Consider the following 14976-nt stretch of genomic DNA (forward strand, 5'->3'; position numbering starts at 1 on the left):
TTTTTTGTGGTTTTTTTTTTTTTTCCGTGGCAAACCGCGCTTCGCAAGACGAAATTATTGCAAGACGAAGCGACTCGTGGAACGAATTAATTTCGTCTTGCGAGGTACCACTGTATACAAAAGAAAGAGGATGTTTTGCCCTGCCCGACTGCAATTATGTTATGAGGCATCCTGTTTGTGTTGGTTAAGGGAATGTATTGTGTTGGAAAATGCACACATTTTAGATTTGGAAGGTAGTGATCTAAACTTTGGCTTGCATGCATGTATTTGGTATGGGAAAGCTAAAATTTATAAAAGTTTTATAAACCATGTCATTAGGAGAAATTTGTATCGAGTCTGGGAGAAACATAACTATTTGTTAGAAAGGAAAACACCTTTATGGTTATCCCAGATTGAGGCAATTACAATTAAGTGAATCAACATGGATAGACAATGGGCCATGTATAGAGACTTGTTGGACTTTACAGGGAGTGATCCCAAATTGAAACCAATGGAAGATTTAAGGAGCCAAGTTACAGATTGGATACAATACCACCAGTTACACCATATGTTTAAATTGGATAGGAAATATGGGTTTTTGGACCAAAGCTCACAATTTGAAAGAGAGTTAATACAGAATAAGGATAAATCATTGTCTAAAATGTATAAATTATTACTGGAATGGGAAACAAAAGATGAGCTGGTTAAAGCTTCAGTGACACACTGGGCAATGGATATAGGGCACAACATAGACCTAAATCTTAGGAGAAACTTTGGAAGAATGATTTGAAATTTACTGCATGCTATACGTTGAAAAAGAACTGCCGTGTTTCTCCGAAAATAAGCCATACTCTGAAAATAAGCCACACCCCGAAAATAAGCCATACCCCCAAAATAAGCTATACTGATAGGCAGTTTAACCTTGTAGGTTAAACTGTACCATACTTAATAATAATAATAAGACATCCCCTGAAAATAGGGCACCGTGTCATTTTTTGAGGAAAAATAAATATAAGACAGTGTCTTATTTTTGGAGAAACACGGTATATGAAAATGATTCATAGGTGGTATCTAACACCAAGTAGGTTGGTTAAGAGGTATAAAGCAGAATTAGATCTGTGTTGGAAATGTAATAAAAGGGAAGGAACTTTTTTTCATATGTGGTGGGCATGCAAAAAGGTTAAAGAATATAGTGAAATTATTTACAATTATATGAAGAAAATGTTTAAAACAACTTTCCCAAAAGGGCCGGAGGCATTTTTGTTAGGGATAGTACAGTTGGAAGTTCCCAGGTATTAGCGAAACTTGTTTATGTATGCAACAATGGCAGCTCGTGTTCTGTTAGCCCAAAAATGAAAAGAGAGTGGTCCTGAGTAAGGAGGATTGGCACCTTAAATTGATAGAATATATGGACCTAGCAGGTTTAACGTAATTAAGAGAACAAGAAGAATATACATTTAAAGAGGAATGAAAACCTTTGCTGATTATATGGAAAATAGCTGTACACATTTGAAAATGCTGGTAACATTAAGATAAATTCAACAGTTTAACTAATAAGATATAAAATTAGAGAGCTGACATAAATGGATATCGCAGGATATGCAGGAATAGTAGTTAAATAAGGTTAGGATGGGACCTTCTCCTTGACATGCTCAGAGTCAATGGAGTGCCAGGGAAATGTAACACTCCTACCCTCAAAATTTGTCTCATCCCACACAGACAGTCTAAATATCTCCACCCTTCAACATGTCGAATGCTATAACTATTAAGTTTCAATTACCAAAAGTTACCTAATATTAGTTAATACTGCATACCATTCATCAAATACTGTCAAGGATCATACACTTGGTGTTCTGAATTATCTTCTGGGGAAGCAAGAGAAGCATCTTTGGGAGCTAATCAGGGGTAGCTCAGTGGTCATAGACAGGTGATAGACAGCTTGGCCCCCACAGCTAGCTGATCTCCCTTTGCAATGAACATTTATTCCAATGACAAAGCCAATGTGTCCATCGGGCGCACATAGATAAAGGTATAAAACTTTGCAAGTACTGTGATTGACCGTCAAGTATCGGCTTTTAGAATTACACAATGCTAAATGCTTCTTTGCATGTCAGCATCAAATACAGTGGTACCTTGGTACTTGAACAGCTTGGCTCCCGAACAAATTGGCTCCCCAACGGCACAAACCCAGGAGTGAGTGTTCCAGTTTGCGAACGTTTTTCAGAAGCCAAACGTTTGATGCACCTTCCGTGGCTACCGATTGAGTGCGGGAAGCTTCTGCAGCCAATCAGAAGCCACACCTTGGTTTTCAAACAGTTTCGGGAGTCGAACAGACTCCCAGAACGGATTAAGTTCGACAACCAAGGTACCAGTGTACAGTACTGCAAAATATCAGCTGTTAGAGGTTAAACAGGGAAATCAAATGCATGGGTGTCACAAGATGTAACAGAAAGCAGCAGCACTGAACTTTGAAAGATTCAGGACACAGAGTGCAGAGTTAAGCCATGGGATTTGCTCCCACAAGAGGGAGTGATGGCTGCTAACTTGGTTGCCTTTAAAAGCTGCTAACCCTGATGGCTGTGTTCTGCCTCCACTGTTGGAGGCAGTAGGCTTAGGCTGGCAAACTTTATCAGCAGGGGGCCGGTCCACTGTCCCTCAGACCTTGGGGGGGGGGGCAGACTACATTTTGGAAAAGAAGAATTCCTATACACACTGCACATTGTATTTGTAGTGCACAAAAAAACGGGAAAGACTGCATTCTTGCTCCTTTGTAGTGAATGCAGTGAATCCGCCCATGCAGGGTCTCCACTAGCAATGTGTAAAGGTTCAACCTCCAGAACCTCTTGCAAAAGCCCTCTTGCCACAAATACAATGGGAGTTAAAAGTATTCCTAATACTCCTACCCAGTGGTTTTTTTTGAGGTGGCATGTTCCAGTACAGCATACCACGATCTCTGTTTCCCAGCCACCATCTTGCCACTGCTGCCGCTAGCCCACCCCCACCCCCCGCTTGCTTGCTCGCTTGCTTGCTCCCTCCCCGCACCTGCCTGGCTTTGGGAGGGAGGGAGTGGGACACCAGGATCCTGACAGAGCCTTGTGTCTTGTGCCTCATTCCCAAGCTGGGCAAGCGCTTCCTGGGCACGAGGTTCTGTCGGCATCCTGGTGCCCTACTGTCTCCTTCCAAAAGCCAGGCGGACGGGCTTTAAAAAGGAAAGTGGAGGGCATTTGGACCCTGTCAGAGCCTCTGTCCCAGGGCTTCCTGGGCTTGGGGGAATGAGGCACGAGGTTCTGCCTCTTTAGGGAGGCTTTTAATGTTTAATAGATTACTGTATTTTATTTTTCTGTTGGAAGCTGCCCAGAGTGGCTGGGGAAACCCAGCCAGATGGGCGGGGTATAAATAAATAAATATATTATTATTATTATTATTATTATTATTATTATTATTATTATTATATAAAAACAATACAATATTTAAAATGAAGAACGATTTTAATCAACATAAACTATTAAGCAAGGGCACATGTAAAAGCACCAGGCAGGCCAAACCTATAACGCAGAGATGCATTTTTAATTTTAAAACGTAAGCCGCCACCCCCCCGACCGACTCTCCCCTCCCTTCTCCACAGCACCAGACGAGCCCCGGTGACTGCTTACCTGTGTCTCTTGCGAGTGGCAAGGGTGGACGGCGGCAGCGGTAGCGGGATGATGGGCGGTGTGAAAGGGCTGGCTCCGAGAGGGGCTGCTTAAAATGGCACTTAGCCAACTGCGGCTCAACAAAGCCTTCCTCCTCTAGGCAGGGCGGGGAGAAGCCAGGAGGAGGGAGAGAGGAGGCGCCGCCGCGGTGTGTATGAGGGGGGGGGAAATGGCGCAGCCCGATCAGAATCAGATTCACGCCAATCCACACAGCGATTCCCGGACCGTCGGCGGACCGGATCCAGAAGGCAATTGGGCCTGATCCGGCCTGTGGGCCTGAGTTTGACGACCCTGCTTATGAAGAACAGTCACTGGAAATTGAAAGAGGGGAGACTGCTCTTGTGCTCAGGTCCTGCTTGTGAGCTTACCCCAGGAGTCAGCAACCTTTTTCAGCCGTGGGCCGGTCAACCGTCCCTTAGACCATGTGGTGGGCCGGATTATATTTTGAAGGGAAAAAAAAGAACAAATTCCTATGCCCCACAAATAACCCAGAGATGCATTTTAAATAAAAACACACATTCTACTCATGTAAAAACACCAGGCAGGCCCCACAAATAACCCAGATTTGCATTTTAAATAAGAGGACAAATTCTACTCATGTAAAAACACACTGATTCCTGGATCGTCCGTGGGCCGGATTGATAAGGCGATTGGGCCGCATCCAGCCCACGGGCCTTAGGTTGCCTACCCCTGGCTTACCCCATAGCCATCTGATTGGCCACTGTGAGAAGACGATGCTGGATTAGATGGGCCACTGGCCTGATCCTGCAGACCTCTTAAGTTCTTAACATCTCATTCAATACCATTCACATATCAATTGTAGTCAAGAGCTAAAATTCCAGATCTGATCCAAGTTATTTCCAGAATAACTTGGAAATAGCTTTAAAAAAATGATTATATAATGATTTCACACTTTAAAAAAAATCCTTATCCCTCTACATTCTCATTTTTTCCCCTAGTTTGATTTTTTATTTTATTTTTAAGGGGAGTTGTTGGGATAAGGAGGGGACTGTTTATGGTGAAAAACGATAAAACAACCTTTAATTCAAAGCCTCTGGCCAAGTATAAAGGGAGTTTGGCAGGCCTGGTAGATTTTTATCTGCTGCGGACGGCCGTGTTTTGTTGCTGTTGTTCTGAAAGCAAATTAATAGCAGTCGTGAGAAATGGGCATCAGAAAAGGAATGATTTGCTGAGATGTTTTCCTCTTGGGGACCTGAGGTCATAATATTGTTTCATCAGCACCGATAATGGAACTGAATGGATTCTGGGCTGCCATGGATGTTTATGTTGGACTCCTCTAGCAGAGGCTGAATGGGGCTCCCATACAGAATAGCTGGCGTCGCAGCGCAGACACAATTGCTCCCGTATGTTTTCACTCAGAGCTGTTGCGTCTGGATCTGTGATGCGTGACCGTCTGCGGATGCAGCTAAAAGAATGGGTTTTCCCTTTGCAAGTGGGTTCTGCTGGATAGAATCCCGGTGCTTGACAAGCCAGAACACTAAAATAGAAGCCAATTACTTGGGGAATTCAGATGGAAAAGCTATATTTAAGCCATGACACATTGAAGAAGGCAATTACACAAAGGTATGTTAGACAAGGAATGCAACAGCTTCTCTTTCTGTGTGGCAAAATGGAAGGTAAGGGTGAGACTCTGGACGTCAGGTCAGAATTCTGTGCTCCTCTACACATCACAGTGTGTATGCGCTATGTATCTCAAGAACTGGGAGCCTCAGGCCCTCCAGGTCTTTCTTTCTGGCTTTTGAGGCACAATTTTCATGCCTTGCTCTTGGTACTGTTCCCTCTGGCTCTGCTCACCATTGTCATGTCAACTGCAGAAGGTTGCTGGGAAGGGAATGAGGCCCTTGGGGTGGAAGAGGTTCACCCCTGAGATAGAGAAAGAGAAGCTTTGGGTTGAGGCCAACTGATTTCTACTCAGAGTAGACCCATTAAAATTAATGGGCCTAAGTTAGTTGTGTCCATGTGGCCTGATTAACACATAGTGGTGTTAAAACACTTGGGAGGTCAAATTTGTAAGAACTTAATTTGTATTTATAGATGTGGCAACACAATACAAACATCAGACTTCAGATTCAAGGACTAGACTATTGCAATGTTGTTGTTGTTTTTAAACAATTGACAAAATCTTTTTGATGAAGAAGCATAGCTCAGTGGTAGAGCATCTGCTTAGCATGCAAATGTTCCCAGGTTCAATCCTCAGCATCTCCAGGTAGGGCTGGGGAAATGACTCCTGCCTGAAACCCTGGTAAGTCACTGCTAGCCAGTGCAGGTATTAATGACCTAGATCTGGCATAGGCAACCTCGGCTCGTCAGGTGTTTTGGGACTACAACTCCCATGATTCCTAGGTAACAGGGCTAGTGGTCAGGGATGATGGGAATTGTAGTCCCCAAACATCTGGTGGGCCGAGGTTGCCTATGCGTGACCTAGATGAACCAATACAGTGGTGCCTCGCTTAACGAATGTCCTGCTTAACGGAATTTCCGCTTAACGAAATGTTTTTTCTAGCGGAGGTTGCCTCGCTAGACGAATTCGTTTTACGAAAAATTCGTCTAGTGAATCACGGTTTCCCATAGGAATGCATTGAAATTCAATTAATGCGTTCCTATGGGCACAAAAAAATAAAAAAAATTAAAATAAAAAATAAAAAATAAAAAAAGAACAATTTTAATCAACATAAAAAATCAATGCATTCCTATGGGATTCGCTAGACGAATTTTTCGTTATAAGAAAAACCCGTGGAACGAATTAAATTCGTCTAGCGAGGCACCACTGTAGTCTGGCTTGATAGAATTTGGTTTGCTATTGAAGCTTAGGCACAAGTATAGGTATAAAATGACCTCAGGAACATTAACCTCAGATGTTTGGTATTGTTCCTTCTCCACGTTGTGTTACTGGTTCTCTGTGGATCAGGCTTGATCACCTCTCCCTTTGCCCATCATATGCAAGTTTCTAGTCATATCCACTTCTTGCTTCCCTTGCCTTGCTCACGGGTAAGCACTTTGTCCCCAGCAGTCTATTACGCCTGAGAACTCCTTACTCAGTAAGAGCTTAAGAAGAGCTTGGCTACTGGATCGCTAAAGGCCCATCTTGTCCCACATCCTGTTCTCAGAGTAGCCAATCGGGTGCCTGTTGCATAAGCTCCCAAACAGGACCTGAGTGCAACAGAACTCAGTCTCCCCTCTTCAGCCATTCCTGTCATAACACCCTCCCCATATATAAGGGACCTTGGCAAGCTGCTCCATGGACCTCACAAATGCCACATGACATTCCACTACATAGTGAGTTTACATGGCATTAGGGGTGGGTTCTGACTCCCGGGAAGGGTGGTATCTCAATGGCCGGAGCATCTGCTTTACATGCAGATGGTCCTAAATTCAATCTCCAGCATTTCTAGCTAGGACTGGGAGTGTTCCCTTTCTGAAAGCCAGGAGAACCACTGCCAGTTAGAGAACACTGAGCTGGAAAGACCGAAGGTATGACTACCGTGTTTCTCCGAAAATAAGCCATACCCCAAAAATAAACCCTATCGCGAAATTATGCCATACTCTGAAAATAACCCATACCTCGAAAATAAGCCATAGTGATAGGCTTATTTAAAAATACTTACTTACTTACCATACTTAATTAAAAAAATAAGACACCCCCTGAAAATAAGCCACTGTGTGTTTTTTTGAGGAAAAATAAATATAAGACGTTGTCTTATTTTTGGAGAAACATGGTAGCTATTAAGGCAACTTCCTAGGTTCCTATGACTATGTAAAGTATACCTCTCTCTATCAAATGTACCTTGCACAGGGAGGTAGAAACTTGTGGTGAGGAAGTGCCTGGGACATGGAAAATAGTCACAGAATAGTCACTATTCTGAGATGAGTGTGCATCCCATTTGCAGTATAGGCGTAATACATCCGACTTACCATGCAGGGTTGTTGTAAATAATATATATGGTTCATTTTGAACACTTGAAAAACCTGCATAAATGTTAAGGATTTGTAGCTGTTGTTGTGATTCAGCTTACCTTTTTGCTTCAGGGCTGTTTAGGAAGAAAACTGGGCTTAAAGAAACCAAACCTGCAGTTTTCCCCCTTTGGGTGTTTGCTTAAACTGGGTTCTAAATTTGGCTCAGTTATACCCTATGGTGTTGCTTTTTTTATATAAAAAAAAGTCTATTCCTGGTAATCAAGTACACCCAGAAGGAAAAACAAACAGAACAGAAATTCCTGATAAGCATAACAATAGCTGCAGATAATACGCAGTTCATCGGTTTTTGAACAACCATGGCAATTTTATTTATTTATTTATTATTTTTTCAAAAGAATCTTCCAGGGGAAATTCAGGGAAAAGGTTTATCTAGATTAGGAATACAATTACGTGCATGTCCCTTCCATCTCCGTGTCCCCTTATTTTTGCTCCTGTTTTCTATTTTAGGTCCTAGTCCTGATATCCACCTTTCAGAATTTCCTTCCTTTGCATAGTAAATATGCTTTACAGTACTATATTACAAGGGTTGTGCAAAACCTGTTAGTGCACCACCGCTTGCCCAAGCAAACAGGTCAGAGGAGATGCATAGTTTGCTAAATATAGGGGTCTATTTCTTGCTCTTGAAAGTTTGGTTTCCCCCTTTTTGTAGTTTTTCAGGTTTCATAGGCAAAACAGAATAATAATTGCATGATCAAACATTGCTTCTGGCATTTTTTAGATTGAAGACTTTTGTTTTTTTCTGTTAATGTGTTGCTTTGCTACCAACAAGCTCAAGGCAGGTCACAAATACAAACCAACACAGAATTGGCAAATGTAGGAACTGGCAGGTGAAATATTATATTGGTGGGGAAACTGGAGAGGTGGAAACCTAAGATATTGATGATGATGATGATGATGATGATGATGATGATAGAAGAAAATGAATAAATTCATTGCTGCACATCCCTTTGGAATTTTTTAGGCTGCACAGATTAAACTTGTCCATAATTTAATACAGGAGTAGGAGGGAGGTAGATATGAATATAACTCAGATTCTTGGATGATTTCAAGTAGGGCAGCGTGGATTTCAGACAATGGCAAGAAATTACAGTGCTGAAATGAGCTGGGGAGATCAGTCCTCATTGGGACTGATAGGGCAGAAGACAGGGAGACCAACAGTAGGGGAACCAGAGCTAATAACAGGCAGAGTCAGCTAATTCTGGTTTTCTTGCTCTCTGCTGAATTCGACAAAGGCAACACAGAAAGAGCAGGAAGCTGACAGCCAGTACCACCCCTTGGAGTGATTGTAAGGAGAAGGCAGGCAGGCAGGCATGTGGGGGGCTGGCTGAGAGCAGACTGAGCTTGGAAGGGCAGTGCCTTATTTTCCCTGGTGGAGAAATCTCCAGTGTAAATGAGGAAAGCTTGGGCTAACCTGCAGTGGAATTTTGTGTGTGGAAGGATTGGGAGCTCCATTCTGGTCTGGTACTCAAGACAAGTCCCTGTGCTCAGGGTTCTTTAAGCCTAAATGTAGACCCCACAAGCCTGATGTCTGCGCACTTCTAATCTAGTGTGTGGTGGGACAGACAGCCACATTAGTGTTGCTACAGCAAACGTGGCAAACGGGCCACACACCAAAAGAAAGGCAGCTTGTGTGCAGAAATGTATTGCTGATTCCTAACAGATTTCCCTCCCTCTCCCATCCCTCTTTTAGTTGATGCTGAAGACTGCGACTGTTGAGATGGTTTACGCAAAGGGCGCTGTAGCAAAGATGACTGTGTTCTTTGTAACAATTTATTCCCTACACAAACCATTCCTCGCAGTCCTCTTGAGTAATACAGATGTCAACAGAGGTTGACGCTGCAGCACGGTGGGAGTGCGGAGTCTAGCAATGCGCCTCATCTGTCAGAGGGCCTGTAGCATGCCATGCTCTCTTGGTCTGCTTCCCACCAAGTCTGCACAAGCCAGCCCACTTCTCCACAGAATTTCCTGATGTCGGTTGCTACAACGCTCAGGCCCAGGGATGCATCAGGTTAGCTACAGTACAGCCGCATCAACTTATGCAGGGGTTCGGTTCCAAGGGCTCTGTGCATACAGGAAAATGAGTACATATGCAAACTGTCCCTGTGTGAGCATCCCTAGCTTTCCAGAGCTTGCACTGTGCGGGCTTTGCCTACCCCCACGCAAGGCAGAGAGCTCTTTTCATACTTGGGGAAACCCGGCACAAAAAGAGCTTTTAAGCTTTCCGCTTTGCTTGCAGGTTTTCAACCAGGCGGCCTTCAACTGCATATGGTTGAGATCGCGCAAATGAAATGTTTGTAAGATGTGATCGTACTGTGCCAGTTTCCTACTCCCTGCATCACATTCCAAGCCAGGATACTACCACCATGGGCCATGCTCTTCCTGATCCTGTAGCCAGCTGTTCCCAGAGAGCTAACATTTCCTTCTGTATCTGTTATGTACTTTCAGCCTGCCTAGCTCAATACTGGGGGTGCTAAGACTGCTGCTCTGTGCTCCCAGGCAGTCTTTTCACCTGCCTCCTCTCTCACACCCCAGCCTTCCTGTTCAGTTCCTCTTTGCCGTGGGCATCACCCTTAGGGACTGTGCCAGTATTGGCTGCAACCAAATTTACAGGGGGAAAGCACATAATCTTTTGTTGTTTGAGGGTAGCATCATGTGGACTGTGCAAATTAAATGGGGATGCAAACAGCTGTAAACACATAGCATACTCTGGTTTGGACAAGTCCTTACTGTTTTTAAGCAGTAGGATGGGGTTTATAGCTGCTGATTTCTTGGCTGCTGTTCTCACTTTGCTTTTATTATTTGATGTATTTTAGATGCAATAAGTTTAATTCTACTTATATGCGTCCTATTAGAGCCAGTGGTTCACTAAACTCAGCAATGCTAAGATGATTGTGGTGTTAGCACTTGTGTGAAGAGTCGCTGTGCTTATTTAGCATACATTTAAGTTTGAAATTAAATTGCGATAGATGCGCTTTTTTCATTTCATTTCCATTTAACTCCCAACGTTTACAGTGTTCCTAAGTTCTACTCAGAATAGACCCACTGAAGTTGATAAACCTATCTTAGTTGTGTCCATTAGCTTCAATGGGTTTCCTCGCTAGCAGGCTGTCATTGAATATAACCCCAGCGTGTTGCCTCACTATTACCGCCACAGCTGTTGTACTTGGAATTGCAGCTGAGAAACAATTATGCTCCATTGGATTGGAAGCATTATGGGTTGAGGTAGAAGGGCATTAGCTGCATTTCATGGTAGCCAGCTCTTTAGAAAGGGTAAGTGTGGCTGTGGAAGGCCTGGGAAGTGTTTTACAACTTTAGCAAAGGCTGGTGCTGCAGTTCCGCCTTTACTGCTGGCTTTGAAAGTGATCACATGCAAAGCAGGAGTTGTCCCCTCTCAGAGCTTTTAGAGAACAGTCTTTCCTGCACGCAAAGGACATGTTGTGAAGCTAGCAGAAATCCAGGAGTGGATGTGCAAGGGTAATCGTTCCAACCAAATGAAAGGATGGGGTGGCTTCCAGCTTTTAACAACTCTGTGAGTGATTAGCTTGTGCTTTGGTTTAATGGTGTGTGGCATTAGTAGAATCTAAAGCTTGCATTTATATTGGTTTTCTTTCTCTCTCTCCTTATATTGTAGGCTGCAAACAGTTACCTGAGGGATCAGTGGTTTCATTCATTGCAATGGAAGGTAAGCTCTTTGTATTCTGTAAACTGAATAAGGGACTAATGCAAAAACAAAGTTGGGCAGCAAAACACTTCTGCTAGTCAAAACTGAGAATGTATTATTATTATTATTATTATTATTATTATTTGGTAGTGTAAGGTATTATTCAAGTAATGGCGGGAATTCTGTGGTGTTTTTAAAATTCTGATCATTCCATCTATCTGTAGATTTGTGAAATGTAAAGATTTTATGGAACTACAGGCAGAGGTTTATATATATGCAGGGCAAGGCATTGGATGTTGGGTAAATAAAAATGACAGCCAGGCACTGTGGTTGGGAGCTGCACTCTTTTCCCATTCAAAAGCAGTAGCACCTGCCCCACTGCTAAAACAGCTACCCAGGAGAACTCAGGAGGGAGGATGGTGAGTGGTGGTGCAGCCAGGTCATGTCAGTGAAGGGTCCTTCTAGGGCCCTTGGACAGTGCCTGACCTTGTCAACTGTTGGCACCAGGCCTGTAGTAAATGCACAGATGTCACAAGACTCCATATGTTTCCATTGTGAACCTGACCCCCATCAGTGGCTCCTCCCTTGTAACTTCCTGTCACTCAGGAGGAAGAGAGCATTATTTTAGTGATGCACAGCCCCCCCCAAAAGGGGGGGGGAAAGGCTTGACATTTTTCACAGATGAGGCACTTGTTTTTGGAGACTAATCCTCCTATATTGTAGACATTATCCATGTAATAGGAACTGGGTCTTCCATCGAAGCTTCCTAAATTGCCTCTGCCTGCCCCCTTTTAATTTAATAATAGGAGAAAACATTGCAAGTTTGTGCCCCGCCCCCATGCCCCCTTAAATCAAGACCAATGTATTTTATATCTGGGCATTTTATTGCCAGCAAAGAGTTGTTAAGGTTGAGCTGTTTATCTTGGCAGAGGGCTGGCATGTTTCAGAGAGCAGGGGGCAGCGTCACAGCCAGGACATCAATCTGAGAATTTCCAGAGAATGTGTCTTAAGGCATCAGCCCACGGACAACGTCCAGGGGAACGAAAGTGGTCCTTTCCTTAAGTCTTCCAGGCAGCCTCCATCCTCCGCTAAACACTGAGCTGCTTGAAGTTGGAAGAGAAAATGGTGACAGGTTCATTAATTTCAGTGGCTATATTCTCTGTAAAACACGGTTAAATATCACCTCATACATTGGAAGCATTTCTGCACTCCACCCCACTCCTGGGAATCCTGGGAAATTTAGTTTACCCCTGAAAGAGCTACGATCCCCAGTCCCCTTACCAAACTACAGTCCCCATAAGTGTTTGCTCACTCCTGGCTTAGACTGCATCAGGAGCTCAGCCCCTTTCAGGAGACTGTGGTTACGATCCAAACCCCATTTACCTGGGAGTAAGACCATCCTGTTCTCTTAGTGGCCAACTCGATGTCTCCAGGAAGTCCTCAAGCAGAACCTGAAAGCAGCAGCAGCAGCTCTCCCCGCTTGCAGATGTCAGCAACTGGTATAGGTTAACCAGTAACTCATTTATTCGATACCAGAAGAGGTTGAGCACTCTGCCAGCACAGCTCTTCCCTTGCTTGCACTGGTTGCTGTTTAAAGAAAGTACCAAACTACATGATAATAGTCACATATAGTTTGACCTTAGAATGCAGCAGTAAAAAATATCCACAGCAGCAATAAAACAGCACCATGAAAAATACCAGGAACAGCATATATATATATTTAAAAAAAACAACCTTATCATCCAGATGATTTGAACTACAACTTGGCAGAGGCTGCTCTGGAGGCTGCAAAATGCTAACTCAAATAAACAGACCCTGTTTAAAAACAGGGCAAAGGAGGGGCCAAACAAACTTCTCTAGGGACACTCTTTCACATTGGTAATAAATCCATATTTAAGTGTGGCAGCGCCTGCACTTTAAAACTCCCTGCATACTGACATCAGGAAACACATTTGTACTTTTTTCAGTACCTGTTTAGGCAAGCCTATCCAGACATGTAGAAGTTACTTGTGTTATATTTCTTTTTTGTTGTTTAGTCCTTTAGTCGTGTCCGACTCTTCATGACTCCATGGACCAGAGCATGCTGTTTATTTTAATCATATTTTGAATATTCTTAAATACCTGTTTTTATTGATAATGTTAATGTTTTATTTTATATTTTTGTAAACCACTTAGAGGTTACAATCTGGTGGCATATAAAAATTTGTTAAACAAACAAACGTATTCAGGCACCGCAGGTGAAAGGGCCCTTTCTCTTATTCTAACCAGCTGTTCTTTGGCTGGTAGGGAGAAACAAGAAGGTCCTCAGAAGCCATGGGAATATTCTGAGCTCATCCTTGTAGGTGGAGGTGATTATTGAGAGATGCTGTTTCTAGGCCACTTAGAGCAGTGGTGCCATCAGATTAGGAAAAATTGAAGCAGGAAATAAATAGGTAGTAAGTGGAGCTGATAAATAAAGACAACATTGGCTTTATTATTTGTTCTACTTCTTCTAATTTCTTTTTTAATAAAATTTCTATACTGCCCTTCATCTGAGGATCACAGGATGGTTTACGGTATAAAAACACAAAAATTCATAACATAGTAGCAAACATGAACAATGCCTCCCCATTAAGTCTGTTGACAGCTTTCTGAACCAATCTGAAAAATCTGGACTGTCTTCAAGGGCAGCCCTATGCAATGCACATGGCAGTAATCCAGCCTAGAAGAGACTAGAACATGGGTAATCAGAGGCTGGGTCTGATTTCCACAGGTAATTGTCCAGCACCAATGAATGCCTTGTAGCTTACAGTGGTACCTCGGGTTAAGAACTTAATTCGTTCCGGAGGTCCATTCTTAACTTGAAACTGTTCTTAACCTGAGGTACCACTTTAGCTAATGGGGCCTCCCGCTGCCACCACGTGATTTCTGTTCTCATCCTGAAGCAAAGTTCTTAACCCGAGGTACTATTTCTGGGTTAGCGGAGTCTGTAACCTGAAGTGTCTGTAACCTGTAACCCAAGGTACCACTGTATTCTTACCTGAGGCATGTGACTTTGCAAGTAATTGCACCTGGCCAGTAAAGTGTTGACCATGAATGTGTGAAAAAGATCACACTACCGTTCCATGAAGAAGAAAAAAAGTCATAGACCACTTCTAATTGCTGGGCTTTGAGGTGTTTGCAACCAACAGAGTCTCTCCTGCACAAAATGGCTTAAGATTGGATCACTTTGCTGTTGAGGCCAGAAGCAGTGGCAGGCTTTTAAGCAAACAGGCTTCTGCAAAGAGGAAGTTCTGCCCTTCCTGCTGATCTTGGCTCTACATCTCATTATGTTTCCAGTACTTAGAGCACCAGGCATTATGCTATGGGCAGTACCACTGGGAGATAAGCAGTGTTTATATTTTTACATTTATGTTTGCTGGGAGGATGGAGAAGGATAGCAAATCGGAACCCCTTGAGTCCAGTTACGAACGTGTATCTGAGGTTCTTTGGCAGGACGCTGGACCACGTTGAAGTGATTCGGTCATCACACATTTCTCATTGCCGTATTATGAGCTTCCCTAATATTTACTTAAAGATTCACTGTGCCTTCTGCTAAATATTGGAGACCATGATGGGTATGTGCTGGGAAAGAAGCAAAGCAATTTTTAAAGGTTCTCAGTTACTCAG

At 43.2% G+C, this 14976-nt stretch overlaps 1 protein-coding gene across 2 annotated transcripts in view; it reads left to right on the top strand.

Annotated features, from left to right (window-relative positions):
* The window catches only part of CMIP (c-Maf inducing protein), a 164023-nt gene that overhangs the window by 96588 nt on the left and 52459 nt on the right, over positions 1-14976 (top strand). For both annotated transcript variants that reach the window (XM_035120939.3, XM_088672030.1), the window contains exon 3: positions 11299-11349. In XM_035120939.3, the coding sequence (XP_034976830.1) occupies positions 11299-11349 (51 nt within the window). The remainder of the gene's footprint in view (positions 1-11298; positions 11350-14976) is intronic.

The sequence above is a fragment of the Zootoca vivipara genome, chromosome 6 (genome assembly GCF_965207765.1).
Source record: "Zootoca vivipara chromosome 6, rZooViv2.hap1.1, whole genome shotgun sequence".
Classification (NCBI taxonomy): domain Eukaryota; kingdom Metazoa; phylum Chordata; class Lepidosauria; order Squamata; family Lacertidae; genus Zootoca; species Zootoca vivipara.